Source organism: Anas platyrhynchos, chromosome 26, assembly GCF_047663525.1.
Source record: "Anas platyrhynchos isolate ZD024472 breed Pekin duck chromosome 26, IASCAAS_PekinDuck_T2T, whole genome shotgun sequence".
Classification (NCBI taxonomy): Eukaryota; Metazoa; Chordata; class Aves; order Anseriformes; family Anatidae; genus Anas; species Anas platyrhynchos.
This window is the reverse complement of record NC_092612.1, coordinates 2,857,880-2,879,984: the sequence shown is the minus strand read 5'-3', so window position 1 is coordinate 2,879,984 and position 22,105 is coordinate 2,857,880. Positions and strand designations below refer to the sequence as shown.

General features: G+C 69.7%; 3 protein-coding genes across 5 annotated transcripts; 1 reads left to right on the top strand and 2 right to left on the bottom strand.

Moving 5' to 3' along the window:
- The first annotated feature begins 1,712 nt into the window (after positions 1-1,712).
- Positions 1,713-6,137, top strand: SHE (Src homology 2 domain containing E). The gene is made up of 6 exons (XM_038167894.2): positions 1,713-2,647; positions 3,358-3,484; positions 4,419-4,715; positions 4,803-4,953; positions 5,055-5,174; positions 5,661-6,137. The coding sequence occupies exons 1-6, from the start codon at positions 2,198-2,200 to the stop codon at positions 5,845-5,847; spliced, it is 1,332 nt and encodes a 443-aa protein (XP_038023822.1). The 5' UTR covers positions 1,713-2,197; the 3' UTR covers positions 5,848-6,137.
- An 818-nt stretch (positions 6,138-6,955) lies between these two features.
- On the bottom strand, positions 6,956-10,541 carry IL6R (interleukin 6 receptor). Its single transcript, XM_027445707.3, has 10 exons — positions 10,380-10,541; positions 9,295-9,534; positions 9,054-9,177; positions 8,744-8,928; positions 8,511-8,671; positions 8,277-8,421; positions 8,152-8,192; positions 7,963-8,047; positions 7,747-7,855; positions 6,956-7,668 (listed from the first exon to the last, which is right to left on the bottom strand). Exons 1-10 carry the CDS (start codon positions 10,465-10,467, stop codon positions 7,473-7,475), a joined length of 1,374 nt encoding a protein of 457 aa, XP_027301508.2. The 5' UTR covers positions 10,468-10,541; the 3' UTR covers positions 6,956-7,472.
- A 1,458-nt stretch (positions 10,542-11,999) lies between these two features.
- ATP8B2 (ATPase phospholipid transporting 8B2) lies at positions 12,000-21,652 on the bottom strand. 3 transcript variants are annotated; one of them, XM_072027959.1, is made up of 28 exons: positions 21,505-21,652; positions 20,715-20,773; positions 19,902-20,015; positions 19,642-19,740; positions 19,365-19,426; positions 19,161-19,233; positions 18,755-18,825; positions 18,483-18,562; positions 18,106-18,264; positions 17,932-18,020; positions 17,661-17,857; positions 17,273-17,308; positions 16,747-16,955; positions 16,478-16,521; positions 16,219-16,384; positions 15,951-16,139; positions 15,671-15,786; positions 15,373-15,537; positions 15,182-15,293; positions 14,948-15,053; positions 14,690-14,834; positions 14,427-14,610; positions 14,018-14,241; positions 13,587-13,670; positions 13,087-13,332; positions 12,815-12,953; positions 12,584-12,714; positions 12,000-12,487 (listed from the first exon to the last, which is right to left on the bottom strand). In XM_072027959.1, the coding sequence occupies exons 1-28, from the start codon at positions 21,533-21,535 to the stop codon at positions 12,200-12,202; spliced, it is 3,618 nt and encodes a 1,205-aa protein (XP_071884060.1). In that variant the 5' UTR covers positions 21,536-21,652; the 3' UTR covers positions 12,000-12,199. The 3 variants fall into 3 exon arrangements, with proteins under 3 accessions (XP_071884060.1, XP_038023878.2, XP_038023877.2); XM_038167950.2 differs by lacking the exon at positions 17,273-17,308 and having other exon boundaries at positions 21,505-21,651; XM_038167949.2 differs by lacking the exons at positions 17,273-17,308; positions 21,505-21,652 and adding an exon at positions 21,232-21,378.
- Positions 21,653-22,105: the final 453 nt, after the last annotated feature.

The window sequence follows — 22,105 nt, the reverse complement described above, 5'->3', positions numbered from 1 at the left end:
TGGCCCCTGTTCTGCTGTGGGTTTGCGTGTGCAGCTGGGGGCTGCCTGCTGCCCCCAAACTTCTCAGTGGTGTATTCTGCGAAACTGGGGGATGAGCAGAGGCTCGGCCGTGCCAACCCTGGGGCTGTTCCCTTCTTGCCAGTCTCTCCCCACTACCCCTGTGCTGAGGGGATGAGGCTGTGTTCATATTTGTGCTCTGGAGGCTCCGCATGCACACAGCTGTGTGATCAGCCCTGGCCTTGTCCCTGTGCTGTGGGTGAAGCCCACCGAATTCAGGGAGTGAGGGCAGTGCCTTGTGAGTCGCTGGGACCTGGGCTGCCTCCAGGCTTGTTCCTGCAGCACCCACCTGTGTGAGCAGCCCGGCTCCGTAGGATTTCATTTTTCCTCCTCTGCTGGGTGCAGGGCTGAGCTGCAGCCGTGATTGGGGGGCATCGTGCAGTCCTGCCCCATTGCTCGAGCCTCCCTTGCTGCTGCTGGAAGGAGCTGGGTGTTGTGGCTGCTCCGGCTCCTGGTGCTGAGTCCTCAGCTGTAGGGCACGGCTGACTCATCAGCCGCAAAGCCAAGCCACTGGGATTAATTCATTGCTGTTTGAATCAAAGTTATTGGGAAATCAAAGGGCCTCAGAAGTCCATTATCACATCCAGCAGCTGCTCTGCTCATTACCCGTTGCCCTGCTTCGAGCCTTGGAACAAAAAGACGCTCGATGAGCGGGATTACGGGGGGCTGCTCGCTGCAGGAGCGGCTCCAGCCTCTGCCAGGGAGCGTTTTAAGTGCGTGGCTGGAGGGCAGGCGGGAGAAGTGTGCGGCCAGGGACCTCGTGAAGCTCATCAAGGAGAAAAGCCAAGGGCTCTGCTCCCCTCTGAGGCTTCATTAGCACCAAGAACCGGCTGGGGAGAGGGCGAAGGGTCACCGCGCTCACGTCAAGTGGAAGAGCAGCAGGAGCTGGGGTTAAACGCCGCTGTCCTTCCCCCTCAGCCTTCATCCAAACACCCAAAGGACACCAGCACTCCTCAGCCTGCCCGGAGATCAGGAACGCACGGGTAGGGGCTGGCGGGCGCTGTCTGCACCCACACGAAGCCAAACATTAACCAAAGCCTGCAGGAGGGACGCTCGCTGCCCCGTGCCCAGCAGTGCTGGCGAGGAGCTGAGCTTGGACTCGAGCCCTGGGGTAACGGAGCAGCTCCGCTCCCTGCTCCGGGTGGGTGCGAGGCTGGGAACCTGCCTCTGGCCTGGGGCTGGTGGGGGGGCTGCACCTGCAGAGCCCCTGCCCCGTCCCCGTCCTTTCCTCTTGCTGTGAGTGGTGCCAGCCCCGGCACCGCCGCGCAGGAACCCAAATCTCTGGGTCCGACCGAGGTTTCCCACAGAGATTTCTGGCAGAAATGGGGCTGAGCCCCAGGAACCGCAGCCGGGGGGGCAAAAACGGCGCTGGGGCTGAGCTGGTGGGTGCGTGGCGGGGGGGGGGGGCTGCGTGCGGGGTCTGGGCATGGGGTCTGGGGTATCCGCATGGGGTCTGCGCACATGGGGGCCTTGCATGGGGGCCGTGCAGGCTCAGCCCCTTCCCCTCCCGTCGTTCAAGCAGCCCCAGGACCCCACCGGCCCCCCCCTGACCCCCACCGGCCGCGTCCCGGTGCCGTCGGGGCAGGGTCCGGCCCCGCCGCCCCCCCGGGGCCGCGCCGCCCCCTCCGGATCTGGGCGGGGAGCTCCGGCCCCACCGCCCCCTCCGGCCGCTTCCAGCCCCGGCTCCGCTCGGCTCCGCTCCGTCCCGTCCCGTCCCGTCCCGGCCGGTCCCGTCCCGTCCCGCCGCCGCCGCATGGGGCCCCCCGGGCCGGCCTGACCGAGCGGCAGCCCCCGGGGAGCGGCCCCCGTCGAGGAACCGCGACGGCACCGCCCGCCCGCCGCGGGGCGAGCAGCCCGGGCTGCGGGAGCTGCCCCCGGAGCACGGCGAGAGACCCCCCCCCGGGGCCGGCAGCCCGGGGCTGGAGCCCCGCAGAGCCCCCCCCGCACCTCGCACCCCCCTCCCGCGGGGGTCGCCCCCGTCCCCTCCCGGGGCTCGGGACGCTCGGGGCCCCCGCGCCCCCCCCTGCCCCGGGCTGGCCCCCGGTGCCTCGGGCTGGGGGAGCGGCGCTGCCCCGCGCCCCGCGGCTGAGCTGGCCCTGACCCCCTCCGCCGGCCCCGGGGGGGCCGCGCCCCCGGCCCCATGGCGGCCAAGTGGTTCAAGGAGTTCCCCGCCAACCTGAAGACGGTGTCGGAGAGGGCTCGGCCCGGCGGCGGCAGCCTGGGCAAGCTGTGCGGCCCCTCCCGCAAAAGCTTGGGGCCCGGCGAGCCCCCCGGGGGAGCCCCCCCGGGGAAGAGCCGCAAGAACTCGGCGGCGGAGCTGGGGGGCTGCCGGGCCGGCCCCGGGGCCGGTAAGGACGGGGGCAGCCGGCTGTCGAGGGACAACCTGCAGGGACTGCTCCAAGCCGCCACCGGGAAAATGCGCAAAAACTCGAGGGCGGAGGGGGCAGCGCCCGAGGGGCCCCCCAAGACCTGCGGCACCTACATCAACCGCCTGATCAAGGTGGAGGCCCACGAGAAGAACGGGAAGAGCTACCCCAGCGCCAGCCCCGCGCCCGAGCAGGACAAGGGGAAGAGCGCCAAGACGGAGACGGTAAGGGGGGACCCTTACTGGGGGGGTGGGGTGGGGGGAATGGAGCCCCCCCCTGCACGGGGACAGTGGCCGTGCCGAAGCCACCGCATCCTTGGAGCAGGGGGGGAGCGCTTGGCATCGGCAGCTCCAACAGCCTCGGGCTCAGCATCATTAGCCCGGCTGACCCCGGTGTTTCATCGTGCCCAGCTCCAGCTGCCGTCAAGTTCCTTTCATCCCAATTTCCCTTAATCCGTGTTGCCCCCCCCCAACCCCTCCCCGGTCCCAGCCCTGCAGGAGCCCGGCCTGACCCTGCTTGCTTGGCACTTGCTCGGGGACTGGTTCAATAAACGCTTACATAAAGCTGTGCTGGGACAAGCACTGGGGGGGGGGGGGGGAGTGTGGCTCTGGAGCCCGGTGTGGCCTTGGGGACGGGGCCGCCACCGTGGTGGCATTTGGGGTCTGAGCCCTGCTGCTTCCTGAGCGTCACCCAGAAATGTCCCTGAATCCTGGACTGTGTGGGGATGGATGCTGCCCACACACAACCAAAAAGGTGCCACTCGTGGGCATGTCCCACATCCCAGTACCTGGGGCTAGCACCCCACTTCTCACCACCCCACCTAGGGACATTCCTGTCCCCTGCCAAGAGACACCAAGCACACTGTGACAGCATCCCCATCGCCACTATGGGACCCCCACCCCGAGCCCCCTCAGCCGGTGCTGTCCCTCCCCAGGTCATCATCCTGGAGGACTATGCCGACCCCTACGACGCCAAGCGCACCAAGGGGCAGCGGGAGGCCGAGCGGCTGGGGGAGAACGACGGCTACATGGAGCCCTACGACGCGCAGCAGATGATCACAGGTGGGTGCCGCACCGGGGGGGGGGCCGCGGGGCTGGCACCGCTCAGGACCGGGGCCGTCAGGCGGGGACCCACCCGGCGCGGGAGGCTTTGGGAACAGGAAAGCCGCTCTTCTGTTTCCTGCTGCTGCACGGGGAGAGATAAGGCGCGGGTTCGGCGATGGCCTGCCCTGGCCGGGCGCTGACCCACGGCCGCCGGTGCAAAGTCCTGGTGCCACTGGGGAGGGTGCACGGGGCCCGTACGACGCCCCAGGGCTTGGCGCTGCCACGTTGAGCCGTGCTGGGGGACCCGGCACCACCGCGCCCCTTCCCCACCCCGTGGGGACCTCACTGCGCTCTCACCACCCGCCCCGGCTTCGGGTCCCCCCCGCCGCCCCTTGGCTGTGCCCCCCAGGCCGGCGACCCCCGCTCCACCCAGGAGGCCGCACAGCTGGACAGAATAACAGGAACTGAGTCGGCCGGAAGCTGGAAATAAAAGATTTGCTGCTGATGGTTTTTTTCCGTGCAGGGCAGCCTGGGCTGTTTGTCCAAGCGGTGTTGGTGGAGTCAGGGGCGAATGGGGTCGGGGAAGGGGGAGCCCCGGGGAAGGGGAGATGGGGCTGGGGGCGCCCACTGGGGGTGTCCCCAGGGTGGGTGGGGGGGAGCGAGCCCCTGCTCCGCCGCCTCCGCGTTGGGGTGTAGCATCCTGCAGCCACGGCCCCGCTTCCTCCGGGATCCCGGCGGCCCCGCGGGCGGGCGTCTGTGCCGGCGGCGCCAGCGCTTCGGGGCCGCGACGGCGGCCGGGCGCCACGGGGATGGGCTCCTTCCTGCCCCGGTTCCTCCCGCCCCTGGCACGTGGGGTTCCCACCGCGTATCCTTCCCCATGGGTAGTGTTTGTGGGGGTTTGTGGGGGGGAGTTGCAGCCCCCTCCCCAACCCACCTCCCTTTTGCCCCACAGAAATCCGCCGCCGGGGCTCCAAGGACCCACTGGTCAAAGCCATCCTGCTGCTGGACGGCCCCAGCGAGCCCGGGGAGGTGGGGGGCAAGGTGGAGGCTGCCAAGTGGCCGGGGGGCAAGGAGGCAGCGGGGAAGGGGCCGCAGCTCTACGACACCCCCTACGAGCCCGGCGAGGGCACCCCGGAGCGCAAAGCGAGGGCTGGGGACGGGCGCCTGCCCGAAAATGATGAGCGCCCGGCGGCTGAATACGAGCAGCCCTGGGAGTGGAAGAAGGAGCAGATCGTGAAGGCGCTGTCGGGTAAGGGCTGGGGCTGGGAGGGGGCTGCGGGTGGGCGTGGGGGGGCAGCAGGAGGCTCACGCCTCTCCCCCTACCCCGCTCCCCCAGTCCAGTTCGAGGGCTCGGAGCGGCCCAAGGAGGAGGCGCCGCGGCAGCACCTCCGCCAGAAGAGCTGGACCCCCAAGATGCTGAAACCGGCGAGCGCGGAGCACGGCGAGGGCGAGCGGGTGGACCCCGCCTTGTCGCTGGAGAAGCAGCCGTAAGTCACGAGGCCGAGCCACGTGGGGCAGCGGTGGCGGTGTGGGGGGGGAGCTGGGTCACCTCTCAGTGTCCCCCCCCCTCCCCGTGTCCCTCCTGCAGCTGGTACCACGGGGCCATCACCCGAGCCGAGGCTGAGACCCGGCTGCAGGCGTGCAAGGAGGCCGGGTACCTGGTGCGCACCAGCGAGACCGGCAGCGGCAAGTACTCCATCGCGCTCAAGTGAGTGGCCCTGCAGCCACGGGGGGGTCCCGGCACTGGGGGGGGGCTCCTGGCACGGGGGGGGTCCCACCATGGAGGGATGTGGCAGCACAGGGGCCGCAGGAGTTACCACTTGATGCACGGGCACCCCAGTGGGGTGGGCAGTGCCCTTGTCCGGGGGGTGGCACCCCCTCGTCCTACCCCACCAAGGGGACACGGCTGTCCCCGAGCTGCCCGGGGTTGGGGAGGGGAAGGGGGGGCGGGGGGCGGCGCGTCCCCCTCCCCGCCCGCGGCGCATTGTCGGGAGCGCTGGCGGCATTTCCTTCCTGAGGAAGCGGAGCCCCTGGAGCTGAAACAATCGGAGTGGGAAGGGAACAAACAGGGGTGGATGCGGCCCCGGAGCGGCCGGGCTGGGACCCCGCGCTGGGTGGGTGGGTGGGTGGGTGGGCGCCGGGGGGCTGCCAACCCCCTGCTGACCCCCACACCCCCCCACACCCCCCCACCCAGGACCAGCCAGGGCTGCGTGCACATCATCGTGGCGCAGACCAAGGACAACAAGTACACGCTCAGCCAGGCCAGCGGCGTCTTCGCCAGCATCCCCGAGGTGGTGCACCACTACTCCACCGAGAAGCTGCCCTTCAAGGGGGCCGAGCACATGGCCCTGCTGCACCCCGTGCACTGCAAGCTGTACTAGCGCCCGCTGGGACTTGGCTGCCACCCCCACAGGGGGCTGGGTGACATGGGGGGGGGCGTCCTGCAGCCGTGTCCTGTCCCCCCCCCCCCAGCCCCTGGGGCTGCCCGGTGGTTGCTGCCCACCGCTGGACTCTGGCAGGGCTGCGGTGGTCTCCCCGCGGGATGGATGCGGCCGCGGGTGGCTCTGGGCACTGGGGGGCTGCAGCCCCCCCCCCAAACACAGCCTGGGGTGGGGGCCGGGCCGTTACGGGGCCGTGTAATGAAGTAGTGAAATAAACTCGTTGGCTGAGAGGAGAGGAGCTGGGCAGGGATGGGGCTGGGGGGGCCGGGGGAGAAGGGTCCCGAGGGGGCAGGGGTGGGGACGGGGGGCGTAATAACGCAGAATGGGGCTGGGAGCAGAACGTGAGGGTGGAGGGGGAGGGCAGGGGTGGGGCTGGAGGGGTGCAGGAGGGCAAGGGCCCCCCAGGGGTGGGGAGAGGGGCTGGGACAGGGACAGGTCCTGCCCTGAGCACCCTGCACGGGACAGGCTGAGCACGAGGCTCTGCCTCGCTCAGCGCCGGGTGCTGCCGAAACCAGGGCAGGTTTCCGGGCCGGGGCCGTTGGGGCTGACCCCAGGGCACAGCCCCGGATGGGGCCCGCGTCGGGGCGCGGGAGAACAAGGGCAGAACGGCCCCGGGGGGGGGCAGGTGGCAGAGCACCCCGGGGTCACCTGGGTGCCACGGAGCGTGGAAATGGGCGACAACCCCAAAGGCAGGGCAGCGAGCACAAACCACAGCCCCCCCCCTTTGGGATGGGTGACCTGGGGGTCCTGGGGGTCCCTCCCTCCCCCACCCTGCACCCCCCCTGCATCCTGCTGGGTTTTTTATAGAGCGGGGCCGGCCCACGGGGAACTCGGTGTCCCCAGGGCACTCGGGCACCCGCTCCCCTCGCCCTGCGGTTTCCTGCCCGGGCACAGCTGCAGCTCCCCAGGGCCTTGCACAACGCGGCACGGGGTGGGCTGCCGGGGGCACGGCCCCGGGGTGCAGGGCATGAGGGTACGTGGCATAGGGTGCAGAGGAAGGGGGGGGCACAGCCCAGCCTCCCCCCCCCCAACCATCCTCGTTGCTCTGTTAAAACACCAAACACCAGGCGTTTATTTCGGAGGCGCGTTGTGCCGCGTGGCCCCGACACGTGCTTTAAAAACCAAAAAAAATAAACTTTTGCACAGGGCCAGAGGGGCGGAGGGACGGTGCTGATCCAGCCAGGCCCTCCCATTCCCGCGGCACCAGGCGCAGGGGGGGGGGGGGCTCAGCCCTTCCCCACGGGACCCTCGGCGCCACCACCCCAAACCCAGCCCCGGGGGGAGCGCGGCCCCGTTCTCACGCTCCGGCACTTCCAGCTCCTTAACCCCCGGCCACCCCAGCTTGGCCGTGGCCCCAGAGCTGCCCCCCCCGGGGACCCAGCTTGGGGCCCCCCCCAGGGGTCGGTTCCCCATAGGGGTGGTACCGATCCCGCTCTGCAGGGGCTGCTCGAGCCCCAGAGCCTGGGGAGGGCGCTGGGGGGCTGGGAGAGCTGCCAGCACCGGACCCCCCCCCCCCTTCTCCCCCAGCTTCACCCATGGGTGTCTGCCAGCGTCCTCCTCCCCGGCTACTTGCCCGAGAAGAAATAGTCCAAGTTGGTGACGTGAAGGGGCCCCGGCGCAGGGGGGGTGGCCGGTGGGAGCAGGGGGGTGGCGCTGAGCGGGGAGCTGGGGCTGGGGGGGCCCAGGGGCACCAGCGCGTGCTGCCCCTCGCCCACGGGCTTGGCCCCCCGCCGCGCGCCCAGCTGCCACGTCTGCTTGTACCTGCGGGAGGGGAGAGCAGCCCTAGGTCAGAGAGGGCCGGCGGAGCCCCCCCGGGTGCCCCCCTCCCTCAGCACTCACCTCACCAGGATGGCGATGAAGAGGGCGATGCCCAGGAGCAGGCTGCCCCCAGCCACCAGGAAGGGGTAGGGGTAGGCGACGGAGCGGGCGCTGGCTTCCAGGACAGCTCCTGCGGCACAGAGGGGACAGGGGCTCGTCTGCGGGACTGGAGTGGGGGGGGGGGCAGCCCCTCACAAAGCCCCCAGCCCCTCACAAAGCCCCCAGCCCTCGCCTCACCTCCATCGCCATCAGCAGCATTGTCCTCAAAGAGCTCGGGCGGCAGCGTGGCCCCGTAGCCGTAGGCACCATCCTCTGTGGGGAACTGCAAGAGCCAGCGGGGGGGGGGGACACGGTGGGACGGGGCAGCTCCAAGCAGGGGGACATTTTGTGGGGGGGGGTGAGGGGGGGCACCACGCCACATCCTACCTGCGAGCTGTAGGGCCCCATCTCGGTGACGTCCCTGGGGTCTGCAAGGTGAGAGGTCCGTGAGACACGGGGACCACGGCACAGCCTGGGTGGGGGCACGCACGTCCACGTCCCCCCCCCCGTACCTGTCCACGGGGTGCCCACGGCCTCGTGGCTCCACTCGCTCCACGCGCCGTGCCCAAACTCCTCCTGCGCCCGCACCTGCACCAGGTGCCGCGTGCCCCGCCAAGCGTCGCGGATGTCCAGCCACGTCCTCGTCACCTGGTCAACCTGGTGGGGACACGGGCGGTGTGAGCTGGGGGGGGGGGACACAGACCAAACAGCCCCAGGGTCCCGCTCCGCTCGGGGTGGGGGCTCACCTCGGTGAAGGTCGGGGTGGGCTCGGGGCGGTAGCGGACCTGGAAGCGGAGCCAGTAGAAGCGGGGGTCCCAGGAGGAGGGGTAGGTCCAGGTGACACGCAGCCGCTGGGGGGCTTTTTCCAGCGCCTCCACCGTCACGTTGAGGGGGGGGTCCGGCTTCACTGCGGGCACAGGGGGGGCTCAGGGACCGGCACCGCGCGGTTTGGCCGGCGCAGGGGGGAGCCGGCACTCACGGATGCTGCTGAGGGTGATGATTTTGTCCTCGCCGGCCGAGCCGCCCGCAGCGTTGCGGACACACGTGGACACCACCAGGGGTTTGTTGTCGTCCACGCCGGGGGGCACCTTCACCCGGCAGACGAATTTCTGCGCCTTGGAGAAGAAGCGGCACCGCTGCTCCGTGGCGTTCTCCACCGCGAACCTGCGGGGACGTGGCACCGGGGATGGGGTGGCCCCATCTGGGATCGGGAAAAGGGCTCGCGGGGAAGGGGGGTGCACGGACAGGCAGGGGGCTGCCCCCCCCTGGGTACCCCAGGGCGCGCTCACCTCCGCTTCACCCACAGCATCGCCCGCGTGCCCGGGGACGGCTTCGCCCGCAGCCGCCACTCGCACAGGACGTCTTTGTCGTGGCTGCGCCGGTAGCAGGAGACGTGGGGGGTCTCGGGGGGCTCTGCAAGGCAGGGAGGCGCTGGGGGGGTGAGCGAGCAGGGGCACGGAGTGGGGTGGGGTGGGGGGCGTCCAGAGCAGGCGATGCTCCGGGGAAGCCCCTGCCCCGGCACGGACCCACCTTCCACCAGCAGCCGCAGGGTGCGCAGCGTGCGGCCCCCGGCGTGGCAGCTGTAGAGCCCCGCGTCCTCCACCTGCAGCCGCTGCAGGAGCAGCGTGTGCCCCCCCGGCAGCAAACGGCCCCCCGCCGGCGCCCGCTTCTCCGTCCTCCAGGCCACGGAGCCGTTCAGCGGCCCCTCGGCCCCGCACGTCAGCGTGACGTTGGCTCCCGGGCGTCCCAGCACCGTGTCCTGCGAGAGCCCTGGGAGCAAGGCAGGGACGGGGATGGGGGGGGGGGGGTTAAGCAGTGTCCCCCCCCCTCCCTGTCCACCTGCTGCCTGCACCCGGAGGCCGCTCAGTGTCAATATTTGCGGCCAGCGCCAAGCAGGCGCCAGCTCCTGCTGAGCTGGCAATTCCCCGGCTGAGCCGGGCACCGCCGGGGGGTAGCGGGTGGGGGGGTCCCAGGAGGTGGAAGCGTGGCTGGAGGAAAGCAGGGGGCTGGGGGGGTGAAGGGGGGGGGGGGTGCAGGTGGTGCCGGAGGGGTTAAGCAGCGAGGCCGCCGGGCTGAGCACGGGGCCAGGCAGGGTGCCAAGGGCAGCTCTGCCCCTGCTCCGTCCCAGGGCGGCCGCAAAGGTCAGCGGGGAGCGGGCGGCTCCGAAAGCCCCCCCCTGCGGGGAGCGGGGCCGGCGCTTAGGACCCCCAGAGCCCGGGACCCCCAGCGCCCCTGGAGCCCAGGACCCCCAGGGACCCCAGTGCCCGGAGCCCCCAGGACCCCCGGCGCTCAGCACCCCCAGCGCCCTCAGGACCCCCCGTGCCCGGGCCCCCCAGAGTCCCCAGGACCCCCCCCGATCCCCTCCAGCACCGCTCCCAGCCCCGGCCCCCCCCCGCTGCTCTCCCGGGGCCGGTAATCCCGGGCACTCCTTCCCGCAGCTCCCAGCCCCGTGACCGCGGTGGGGAGCACCGGGACCCCCCCGGACAGCGCCCGGACAGCAGCGGAGCGGCCCCGGCAGCCGGTACCGGGGGTGGGGGCGCTGCGGGAAGCCCCGGTCCCGTCCCCCCACCCAACTCCCGTTACGGGTCCCGGTGCCGGTACCGGGAGGCACTCACCCACGGGGCCGCAGGGCCGCCGGGGCACGGCAGCGGCAGCAGCGGCGGCGGCGAGGAGCAGCGCGGGGGGGAGCAGCGGCCCCGCCATGCGCCCGGGCCCCGGGCCGGGAGCGCACCCGGGGGAGCCGCCGGCGGCGCTGCCGGGGCCGCGGTTGTGAAACCGGCGCGGGGGCGGCCGCACGTGCACCGGGGGCGGGGCGGATCCGCCCCCCCCACCCCCCCCCGTGTGCCTCCACCCCCCCCTCCCGGACCCTCTGCCACCCCCCCACCGCCGGCACCGGGAGCTGGGGGGGGGGGGGGGTCCCGGCTCCGTACCTGGAACCGCGGCACCTGCGCCCCCCCCAGCCCCGTTCCTCCCCCTCCCCACCTCCGGTGCTGGGCCAGGAAGCAGAGACACGGCAGAAGCTGCTGAGAACATTTATATAGATATAGATATATGCATATAAAAAGCTGGTTATTTTCCTCTGTGTACCCATAAAATGATACAGTTCGGCAAGTATAGAAATGTGTAATAAATTATACGCGACGGTCCTCGGCCCCCGCCCGTCCCCACCCCTCCCCACCCCGAGAAGACCAGAAAATAAACCCGAACGCCCCCAAAAATAGACTCTAGACCCCGCCAAAGCCGGTCCTGAACTGTTTCCTCTTTGGTATGAGCACGGAGAGGTCCCGGGGGCCGGCACCCCCCCGGCCCCGCCGCCTTCCCAGAAGGCCGAAAAGGAACAAAGCGGCCCCGGGGAAGGGCACGGAGGGGATGGGGTCACCACCGGGTGTCCCCCCCCTGCTCAGCCCCCCAGCCCCAAGATCCAGCCCCAAGGGGCAGCACAGGGGAGGGGACGATGCCACCAGGTCCCCACGGGAGAGGGGTCCTGGCTGCCTGGGGGGGGGTGGGTGCCCCGCGAGGCTGAGGATGAGGAGGGAGAGGTCCCAACGCAAAGGAGAAGGAAGCGGAGGCCCGGGGTTGTGCAAGCCCCCGGCGTGGGAGTGAATCACGGCAGCCTGCAAACACCACAGGGCCCGGGGCTCCTGCCCGCAGAAAGCAGGAAGGCGCCAGGGGCCGCTTCCCCTTTCCCACCGCACGCCCCACGGGGGTCCCGTGCCCCGAGAGCCTGGCCCAGGGGTCACCCTGGAAGGGTTCTCTCCTGCGGGGACCTCTCCCTCTTGTGCCCACGCGGGAGCGAGTGGCAGAGAGGACGGCGACATCCCCTGCACCCGCAGGGAGCTTGTCCCCCATCCCCGTCCCCGTCCCCGTCCCCGTGATCTCTCCCTAACCAGCTGTGCCACCGCTGAGAGAAACGAGGCGCTCTGTAAACTTGGAGGGTTTTTCTTCCTTTTTGTAGTTTGTTTTTTTTTTTTCCTTTTTTTTTCCTTTTATATATAAAAAAGAAGACACGTGGGTGAGGGGTGGGGGGGAGCGGGCAGGGTGCAGGGTGCTGCCCCCTGGCCCCCCACGCCCTGCCCGTGGTGGTGGCTCTGGCATGATACATTCGCGTGTGATCGGGGTGTTTGCACGCTGTGGAGGTGAATACTGATAGAGAAGTGCCCCGGGGGGGCGCGGGGGCAGCGTCCGTCTGTCCAGCGCAGGGACAGGGAAGTTTGTTTTGTTTTGTTTTGTTTTTTGGTTACACTGCAACAGTCCAGCCTCCTCCAAACCTCAGCACCCGGGCCCGCACAGCCCCTGCTCCCCCCAGGGCACCCCCAGGAGGGGCCTGGCTCATGGCTGCGTGGAGAGAGGGCAGGGGAGAGGGGGGAGGCCCCAAGCTGGCGCTGGCTGGACCCCCCCCGGCCGCACGGGAGGGGACGCGACCCCAACCCCAGCCTCACACCTTGAGCGTCTTGTCGGGGGCGCCGCTGGGGCTGCAGGCGGTGCTGCCCTCGCCGCCCTTCTTCTTGCGCAGGGTCTCGATCCAGCTGGCGCTGGGGCGGGCGGCGAAACCGGAGAGCGCCAGGGAGCTGAGGCGCATGTTCTTGCCCGACATGATGAGCTCCCCGAAGCCCTCCTGGTGGGAGAAGGCGTAGCCGGAGCGGCGCGAGCCCACGCGCCCCACGCGCCGCATGCAGCGGTGCTGGGTCTTCTGCTTCTTCCGGACCAGCTGAGTGTAGCGCACCTGGGGGCAGAGGCAGGGAGCGGGGGCACCGTCAGGGAACGGGGGAGCAGAGCAGCTCTCCATGGCGCTCCCCCCGCGCTCCCCCCGGGGGCTTACCGTGTCTGAGAGCTCAGGTTTCAGATCCAGCTTGAGGAAGCGAAAGGCAACGACGGGCATGACGCAGACCACGGTGGTGAGGGCGATGGTCAGCCAGACCGTGGGCTGAGCCAGCGTGTTCTGCGCGTTACCTGGCGGGGGGAGGCGTGAGCCGGAGCCTGGTGGGGACAGCGCCCTGCCCGAGGGCCCCAAAACGGGGGGAGAGCAGTGCTCGGCCCCCCCCGGACTCACCCACAAAGCGGAACTGGTTGGGAAACATCTGGAAGAGGCCATCGCTGTGCATGGCAAAGAGGATGGCGAAGTAGGCTGCCAGGCTGCCCCAGATGAAGAAGTGGTTGATGGCCGTCCAGAAGCCCGTGTCCAGCCCGATCTGGCAGAGCGGGGAAGGAGGAGGCAGGGCTCGAGGGACAGCCAGGGAGCCCCGAGCAGGGCCACAGGCCCCACGCTGCACCTGCCCTCGCTGCGTGGCCACCTCCCAGCGCAGCTCAGGGCTCCCTCCCTACCTGCACGCTGACGACGATGACGAGGGAGGTGGCGACGGTGACAGCAAAGGACTGGTAGTCGGCCAGCTGGGCACCGTCGTCACGGGTGGCGTCAGCGAAGACGCCGTAGGGGATGAAGAACATGAGCACGGAGGTGTAGATGCCCTGGGCGATGCAGATGAAGAACTCCCGCTTGTTGAAGAGCAGGTTCAGCTGCCCGGGCTCGTACAGCTTGGGGTACTCCATGCTCCGCTGCTCCGGCACGTCCTGAGGGCACGCAGCAATCTGGGCACCTCCCTCCAGCCCCAGGCAGCCTGGGGCTGAGCCAGCCTTTGCCACCGCCAGCAGCAGGGACAAGGACAGCCCAGCCCAGCCCAGCCCAGCCTGGAGCAGCCTTTCCTCCCGCAGGACACCAGGCAGGGGCAGCACGGATCGGGGCAGCTCCCACAGCCGCCCCCGCAGCCCCTGCAGAGCAGCACCAGCTCCCTGTGCCCCCCGGACACCCCCCGGCCCCACTGTACCTGGTCAAAGACGCCCATGGCGAGCACAGGCAGCGAGGTGTAGACGATGTTGTACAGCGTGATGAAGTACTGGTCGTACACGGTCTGCGTGGGACAGGGGGCTCAGGGGGGTGCAAGACCCGCGTGCCCCACGCCCGAGCCAGCCCACGCACCCCCGTGCCCAAAGTCCCCAAAGAGCAGGGACAGGGACAGGGACAGGGAGCCCCCCCCAGCGCCTGTGGGTGCCTGAGCAGCGCGGGGTGCTGCTGCCACCACCTGGCAGCCCTTGGGACACGGGCTCCGAGCACCGAGCACGGCGCCTTGCTCCAGCTCCAGAAGGAGCCCGGGCTCTGCTGCTGCAGGATGAGGAGCACCAGGGGGGGGGCCAGGGCGCACTTAGAGGGCGCAGCCCACGCACAGACCCCGCGATGAGCACGGAGCCAGAAACTGACCTGTGCCGAGAAGCCGCAGAAGAAGCCAAACCAGAAGTGGACCATGGTGAAAGCGAAGTTCTTGTAGAAGAAGTAGCAGAGGAACTTGCACATGCGTAGGTAGGACCAGCGCCCGTGCACCAGGAGCAGCCGCTGCAGGAACTTGAACTGTGAGAAGGAGTAGTCGGAGGCCAGCACCGCCTGGATGCCCTCCTGCCCGCTGATGCCCACCCCGATGTGAGCGGCTGTGGAAAGAGAGACGCGGGGTGACCTGGTCCTGCCAGGAGCACGGGGGACAGTGACAGCTCCCCCCAGGCTGGATTGTGCTCCTGCACGACGCAGAGGGGCAAGGGCGGGGGCTCCAGCAGGCCCCAGGACAGCACGAGGACGGACCCGTCCCTCCCATGGCTCGCCAGGCTCCAGGACTCACTCTTGATCATGCTGACATCGTTGGCGCCGTCCCCGATGGCCAGGGTCACGGCCTTCTTGTACTTCTTCACCAGCTCCACCACCTGGGCTTTCTGCAAGGGCGTGACACGGCAGCAGATGACAGCCTTGCAGGCACACGCCGTCTCCAGGAACTCCACCTCCATGTCCGCCTCCAGCGCGTGGGCCTGCAAGGAGAGCGTGGGGACAGTCGGGGACAAGAGCAGGGGCAGGCAGGGCGCCCAGCCCAGCCCCACCGGGCCCTACCAGGCTGTGCCCGTTGATGACCAGGGCGTATTCGCCCGCGATGGCTTCCAGCACCGAGGTGAGCTTGGTGGAGGAGAGTTTCTCCTGGTAGGAGAAGCCGTTGCCCATGGAGCGTGACGCATCCATCATCTTCTCCCGGGCTTTCCTGAGGGGAGAGAGGTCGGGGGGGGGCTCTACTCGGGGTACCCTAATACCCCCCAGCTCCCCAATGCAGAGCTGTGCCCCACGGGTGTGCTCTGTCTGCCCCCCTGCCCTCACCTGAGCTCCTCGCGCACCTCCAGCACCGTGTGGCCCGTGACCACGAACACCTCGGTCATGTCGTCGGTCAGCATCTTGCAGGAGTAGCCGATGTTCACAGCTGTTTCTGGGGACGGGGAGCCAGGCACTGAGCGGGGGTTGTGTCCCTCCACACGGCAGGATCCAGCCCCTGGGGGTTCTCAGCTCCCACCAGCCCAGACGCCCGCCGGTAGCCCCCCAGCAGCAGTGGCTCACCCTGCTTGTCCCCCGTCAGCACCCAGATCTTGATGTTGGCCAGCGTCAGGATGGCGATGGTTTCAGGGACCCCCTGCTGCAGTTTGTCCTCGATGGCCGTGGCTCCGAGCAGCTGTGGGATCCAAACGGGGAGGGGGTCAGCACGGGCTGCCCCCCGGCCACCTCCCCGCCCAGTCCCCCAGCCCACGCACCATCATGTCGTGCTCCACCTCATCGTAGAGCCGAGCCAGGCGATCCTCACGGGCCTCGGGGGCCCCGCTGGCTCGGTGCAGCCGCTCAGACCAGTCCTCGTAGTAGCTCTCCTCCAGGTCTTTGTAGGCCAGCACCAGCGTCCGCAGCCCCTCGCCGGCGTATTCCTGCAAGCAGCTGAAGCTGAGGCAGACCCCAGCAGCCTTCCCAGACTTTAATTCCCCCCCAGGACGGGGCACAGCCCAGGCTCAGCGCTCCTGGGCAGCCCCCCTGCCCTTCCCAGCCCCGTGCCGCACTCACGTTCAGGTGGTCAGTGGTGACATTCGTCAGGTCCTGGTTGGCGGGGTGCAGGCGCTCCAGCAGGATGGTGTCAGCGCCTTTGCAGTACAGCCGGATCTTCCCCTCGGGGCTGCGGACTGCGGGAGGCAGGGGACGAGCTGCCAGGCTCGGGGCTGCAGGAGCAGCTCCTGCTCCAGGCCCCAGCCGTGTTCCTCCACAGCCACACTGCACCTCGCAGAGCCAAGCACCCCGGCCACACTGCAGCCCTCCCGCGGCCCCGGTGCTGTGCCCAGAACCTCACCGATGACAGACATGCGCTTGCGGATGTTGTTGAAGTCCAGGATGGCCAGCAGCTGGTAGGTGATGGCCCGGCCCAGCTCGTGCACTGTGATGGTTTTGGGTGTGCGGGACCGGAACACGAAGCCGAAGTTCCTGGCGGCCGTGACCAGCGCCCCCTCGTCCGGGGACTGAGCCTTGTAAAACAGCTCCCCTGGGGGCAGGGGACAGCACGGGGGTCAGGGCCGGTGCCCCTCCCGAGCTGGGCAGGCAGTGCTGCCCTCCTCGCCCACCTTCGCTCTTCTCCTCGGACATGACGGTGTGGCAGAGTGAGAGCAGGCGGAAGAACTCGTGCACGTGGGGATCCCCCAGCTTGACGGCTTCCAGCAGGCTGGGGTCCCAGAACTGGAACCGTGGATCCGCCAGCGGGTTGAAGGAGAAATCAACTGGCTCTGGCCTCTGGCAGGGGGAGAGGACAGGGTGACAGGACAGGGTGACATCTGTGACACACGGCCACCAGCAACGCAGGCACCGGCCCTGACGCGCCCTTACCTCTCCCAGCTCTGCCTTGTGACCCAGCATGTCCTGCACGTCGCCTGCAAACCAGGGCGTGGAATTAACCGAGGCAGGGACCGAGCACTGCTGTCCTGCTGGTACCCACGCCCAGGAGTGCCACAGGACAGCCCCACGGCGCTGCAGATGGCCCCCCTCATCCCCCCATCGCCCCCAGGAGAAGGAAACGGCTGCCCCAAGGCATCTGCAGGAGAGGAGCCGGCGCACCCACGCCCCGAGGCAGCCCCATCCCTGTCCCCAGTGCTCACCGTAGCTGTGCCCGTTCACGGAGCACTTGCTGAAGACCATGATGTTCTGGGTGAGGGTGCCGGTTTTGTCAGAGAAGATGTACTCCACCTGCCCCAGCTCCTCGTTGAGGGTGGTGGTCCGGGCCTCGGCTGGCGTGCGGCGCTTGGCACAGTACATCTTCTTGTCCCAGTTGATGAAGTAGCTGTGCCCGAGCCGGATCACCTCCACGCTGCGTGGGGGGCACAGCCAGGTGTCACCGGGGAGGGCAGCACCCTCTGCTGAGCCAGCGATGGGCACACGCACGCCCACCCCAAGCCCCCAGCCCCGGGGGCACCCTGGCACCCAGGGCCCCAAGCTGCTTTCCGTCTCCCGCGCCCTTCCCCGGGGCTGGCCCGCACCCACTCCTGCCAACAGCCGCCAGCAGGGACACGGAGGGGACAGCTTGCAGGGCTCCCCGAGCTTCTCACACACCTACGTGCCCCAAAACCCCCTCCCCAGCCCCCAGGGCAGACAGCAATGAGCTAGTGGGAGGGGTGGGGGCGACACGTTCTTACCTCGGGGCTAAGGGTGACAGAACCCATGCTGGGGAACAAAAAGAGAGAGAAATTAAAAGAGAGAGAGAAGGGGACAGTGCAGGAGCCTGGGAGCTGCAGGAGGGCAGAGCAAAATAACCAGCATGCAGCCAGGGCAGGGAGAGATGAGCAGCCAGACAGACACAGCCAGGGGGGGCCCCGAGGGACCTGCAGGGCCTCAGGTCTTGGGGTATCCCCAGGGGCAGATGTGGCCCCTCTCCAGGAGAGCAGCCCACGCCCGCCCCGCGCACGCAGCCCTGCCCCGGGGTCTCCATCCCCATCTCCCCTCCCCAGTGGGCAGCCCCGCTCCTGGCGCCTGCCCCTCGCACCCCCACGGCCCAGCCCCACAGCCCCTGCCCTACCTCACGTAGAGCGAGATGGGCACCACGGTGTTGAGGATGATGATGTAGGACCAGAAGGAGAGGAAGCCGGAGAAGAAGGCACTGTGCACCCCCTCGTCCCAGGGCAGGTAGATCTGGAAGCAGACGCCCACCTCGTGCTCCCAGATGGCGTTGCCGATGGCCAGGATCACACCCATGCACACCAGGAACCCGAAGATCTGGGGCCGGGAGGGGACATCAGAGCCCCGGCCGCGTCAGGGACGGGTTCCCCCAGAGCTCCCTCTCCACGCACCCAGAGCACCAGTGTGTTCATCAGCCGGTCGATGCTCGTCCGCTTGAATTTGGTCCGGCCGCTGTTTTGCATCAGCTTCGTGTCGGGACCTGGGGAGAGGGAAAGCTATCGGTGGGTCCCATCCTCTTCTCTTCTCTCCCCGGGGGGCAGCGGTGCGGGGCCGTCCCGGCCCACCTGCGAAGATGACGAGGCCGAAGCACCACTCGGTGTTGCGCAGGACGCAGCCCCGCAGCAGCATGTTCTGGTTGCTCAGGGGGTATTTGTTCTCCTTCCAGTACAGCGTCCCGCCGAACTTGTCCAGCTTATTGTTGGGGGGCTCACAGATGACCTCGCCTGGACGCAGAGGACAGCTCAGCTCTAACACACCTTCTCCACCTGCCCAGCTCCATCCCAGTGCTCCCAGCACCCTCCCCAGAGACCCATTTTGAGCCACGGGACAGCACCACACGGACGGTCCTGGTCTCTCCAGGAGCAAGGCGGACCCAAGCCAAGTGATGGAGGAGGACACCCACGAGCTGCCCCATCGCAGCGCGCTGCTTTCAGGCACTCACCATCAAACAGGGCCAGCTTGCTGGTGTCACCCAGCTCCGAGGTCACGGGGATGGCTTGTCGCACCTTCATGTTGGTCTCTCTGTGGGTTAAGGAGGCATTGGCACAGGGTCAGCAACAGCCTGGCAGGGAGGAACTCACGAACGCTCCCCCAGTTTGGGCCCCCAGCGGCTCCCACCCTGCCCTCAGCCTGATCTCACTCCTACCTCTTGCCTTCCCCTGCGACCCGAGGCCCAGGGATCGCCGGCACCCAAGGAGAGGGGGAGTTACCTACCCATCCAGCTCCGCGGTCTCTATGTAGCACAACCCATGGGGTTCACTGCTGGAGAGGAGGAGGAGGTCAGCCTGTCGGGAGAGACACGCTGAGAGGGCTGCGCTGCCGCTGGGGCTCCCCTCTGCCCCCCTCGGGGAAGCTCCTGGCCCTGTGCTGCAGCCCTGCCCTGCAGAAGGTGAGGCCAGCAGGGTCTCTGGAGCTGACTTGGATGCCGCTGCCTGAAGTGCCCGTGCCAGACTAATCCCCAGACCTCAAACACAGCCTAAAACAACTTCCAGCCTCAGCAAACCCCGCGGTCTCAGCCCCGAGGGGACAAAGGAGCACAAAAGCAGCGTGAGCAGAAAGCCCCCCAGTGTCCCCGCGCGCTGCCCAGCCAGGGCCGTGCTCGTTTTGGGGCCAAACTCACTGCCACGAACTGGTTGTTCTCCAGCTTGATGATGTCCCCAACGCGGACGTTCATCCACTGCTCCTGCCGCAGGCTGCATGGGGACAGCGGGGCGGCGTCACGCGGGAGCCTGCAGCAGCGCTTCCCCGCGCCCCTCCGGAGGGGGCTGCATCCCGTGGGGGTCCCGTGCCCCCTCCCCGGTGGCCCTGGCCCCATGACACTCACATTCCACTGATCAGCACCTGAGACTGCCGGTTGTTCACCTGGTTGTCGCTCTTGTGGCGGAACTGGGTGCAGAAGGGAGGAGAGCAGCGTCAGCCACACCGGGGATGGGGTCCTGCATCCTCTGCCCCCCCACCACCACCACCACGGCCCCAGCATCACCCCCATGGCGCAGCCCCGTGCGCCCACCCCAGGCTCGCAGCCCCCCGCCCAGCCCCACGTCCCTGTGCCCGACACGGGGTGGGCAGCCCCGGGAGAGGGGCGCACGGGGAGCACTCACGTAGTCGTCGGTGGCATCTTTGACAGCTGTGATGGTTAAGACAAGAACCAAAGGCACGATGGTGGTGAACCAGGAGAGCGACGAGATCTGCGGGATCAGCTGGGGACAGGGAGAGGGAGTTACAGGGACAGGGCAAGCCCCGGCCCCACGCCACCAACCCTGCAGCTCGCCGGGGCCAGGACATGGCCCTGGGGCCCCGTCTGCACGGCCTGGGAAGGACAGCGAGGGGACCCCCATCGCCCCCGGCCCCCAGCACTCACCTGCAGGATGAGGAGGAAAAGGAAATAGGTGTTGGCCACTTCCTGGAACTGCTCGAAGAGGTTGACAGGCAGGAAGGTGACGATGTTGTACTTGGAGGTCTTGATGCAGTTGCTCTGAGGACGGAGCGGGCAAGAAGGGAGGCTCAGGAGTCGCCGAGGCCCCGTGGCTCCCAGCACCGCTCTGGGGCAGGGCTGTGGCACAGCTCCCCCCCGATTTGGGGGATATAAACCCAGCCCCTCGGCTCCTGCCCTAGTCCCAGCGCTGTGGCATCTTCCTCAAGAAGCCAATTCCTCTGCCTCCGCCGCCAGCCGGTACCCGGGGCTGGCCTCCTCCTGCAGAGCATCCCAGCGGCTCCCAGTTCCCCCAGTGGCTCCCAGTCCCCCCGGCGGCCTCCCAGGCCCAGAGCCTCCAGGGCCTCCTGGAGGCCGAGGCAGGGCCTGGTCCGGAGCAGGCAGAAATAACCTCCAGCATGGAGGGGGAGGCCAAGGTGAGCGCTGCCCCTCCCCCGGCCGCTCCGGAAGCTCGTTAATTAGCCAGACCTCGCTGCTCCGGGACCGGGCAGGGGGCACAGGCAGATCTGGGGGGGGGTCAGCATCCTGGTGGGGGCTGCATCACCCCCTGGGGGCTCACGGTGCCCCCCCCCAGCCCCGGCCCCTCAGCTCCAGGGCGTTAGCGGCCGGTCAGCACCATCACCTCAGGGCCAAACGGCAGCTTTTCGCCCCAGCCCCCTGCGCCCACCCGCTGGGCAGCGCAAGGCCCGGACCCCGGACCCCAGACCCCCGGGGGGGTGCTGCCGGGGCCCCCCCACTCACCGCGTACTGGAACTTCTCGTTGTACTCCCGCGCGTTGGCTCGCACCCGCCGCTCCTCCTCTGCAACACAGCGCGTCCTCAGCCCCGCGCCCCCACCCCACAACTGCCCCCCGGCCCCAAAACCACCCCCCGGCCCCACAACTGCCCCCCGACCCCAAAACTGTTCCCCCCAGCCCCAAAACTGCCCCCCCCGGCCCCAAAACTGCCCCCCCCGGCCCCAAAACTGCCCACCCCGGCCCCAAAACTGCCCCCCCAGGCTCTCCTATCCCCCCTCCCCAACTTACCTGCACCCCAAATCCCCCCGGCCCCAATGCCCCAGCCCGGTCCCTGCACCCCGTGAGACCCCCCCCCGGGCTGCATCCCCCCCCCCAGACCCGGGACCCCCGGGCCCTGCACCCCGGGGACCCCCGGCCCTGCTCTGCGCCCCCCCGGCGCTGCGGCCCCGTTCCTCCTCCCCCTCCCCTCCCCGGCCCGGTCCCGATGCCGTTCCCGTTGCCGCAGCCCCGTCCCTCACCCACCTGCCCCCCCGGGCCCCCGGACCCGCGGCCACTTCTCGGGCATCTCCCGGGGCACCGTCATGGCTGCGGGCCCGCGGCGCGCCCCGGCGGCGCCATCCCGCGCGGCCGGTGCCGGTGCCGGTGCCCCGGGCCCGCCCCGCCCCGCCCCGCCCCTCCCCTCCCCGCCGCTGCGGGAGCCGCCGCGTTGCCGGGGCAACGGCCGCACCGGGCCCACAGCGGCCTACCGGGGCCCACCGGGGCCCACCGGGGCCTACCGGGGCCCGCCCCGCTCACCTGGGGCCCGCCGGGCCGCGCAGCGCTCCATGGCCCCGCGGCCCCGCAGCCCATGGGGAGCGGCCGGGCGGGGGCCCGGGGCCGGGGCCGCTGCGGCCCCGCTGCCGCTGCCGCCGCCTCAGCGCCCCATGGCCGCGGCGGCGCCGGTCGGCGGGCGGCGGCGGAAGTGATGCGGGGGCGGCGGGGAGAGACCGGGGGGGGGACCCCGGGGCACGGCGGGGAGCGGGGCCGGGGGGCGGCCAAGGGGCCGGGACCGATGGCTGTGATCCCCCCCCATGCCCGGTGTCCCCCCCCGGTGCCCCCTCCTCCTCCCGGTGCCCCCCCGGTTCCCCCTCCTCCCGGTGTCTCCCCCTGGTACCCCCCTCTTCCCGGTTCCCCCCCCGTTCCCGGTGCCCCCCCTCCTCCCGGTGTCCCCCCCCGGTTCCCCCTCCTCCCGGTGTCCCCCCCCGGTACCCCCCTCTTCCCGGTTCCCCCCCGTTCCCGGTGCCCCCCCTCCTCCCGGTGTCCCCCCCCGGTTCCCCCTCCTCCCGGTGTCCCCCCCCGGTACCCCCCTCTTCCCGGTTCCCCCCCCGTTCCCGGTGCCCCCCCTCCTCCCAGTGTC

What these genes read in the sequence shown, in the direction of transcription:
- SHE (XM_038167894.2), top strand. Translation starts at nt 2,198, where the DNA reads ATGGCGGCCAAGTGGTTCAAGGAGTTCCCCGCCAACCTGAAGACGGTG. An exon ending in AGAGCGCCAAGACGGAGACG is followed by an intron (nt 2,648 to 3,357) that starts GTAAGGGGGGAC and finishes GTCCCTCCCCAG; the next exon opens with GTCATCATCCTGGAGGACTA. An exon ending in CGCGCAGCAGATGATCACAG is followed by an intron (nt 3,485 to 4,418) that starts GTGGGTGCCGCA and finishes TTTGCCCCACAG; the next exon opens with AAATCCGCCGCCGGGGCTCC.
- IL6R (XM_027445707.3), bottom strand. Translation starts at nt 10,467, where the DNA reads ATGGCGGGGCCGCTGCTCCCCCCCGCGCTGCTCCTCGCCGCCGCCGCT. An exon ending in ATGCTGTGGGTGAAGCGGAG is followed by an intron (nt 8,929 to 9,053) that starts GTGAGCGCGCCC and finishes ACGTCCCCGCAG; the next exon opens with GTTCGCGGTGGAGAACGCCA. An exon ending in TGCTGCTGATGGCGATGGAG is followed by an intron (nt 7,856 to 7,962) that starts GTGAGGCGAGGG and finishes TCTGTGCCGCAG; the next exon opens with GAGCTGTCCTGGAAGCCAGC.
- ATP8B2 (XM_072027959.1), bottom strand. Translation starts at nt 21,535, where the DNA reads ATGGAGCGCTGCGCGGCCCGGCGGGCCCCAG. An exon ending in GTCCGAGGAGAAGAGCGAAG is followed by an intron (nt 16,140 to 16,218) that starts GTGGGCGAGGAG and finishes CCCTGCCCCCAG; the next exon opens with GGGAGCTGTTTTACAAGGCT. An exon ending in CAACCAGTTCCGCTTTGTGG is followed by an intron (nt 12,715 to 12,814) that starts GTGAGTCCGGGG and finishes TCCCCCCGCCAG; the next exon opens with GTAACGCGCAGAACACGCTG.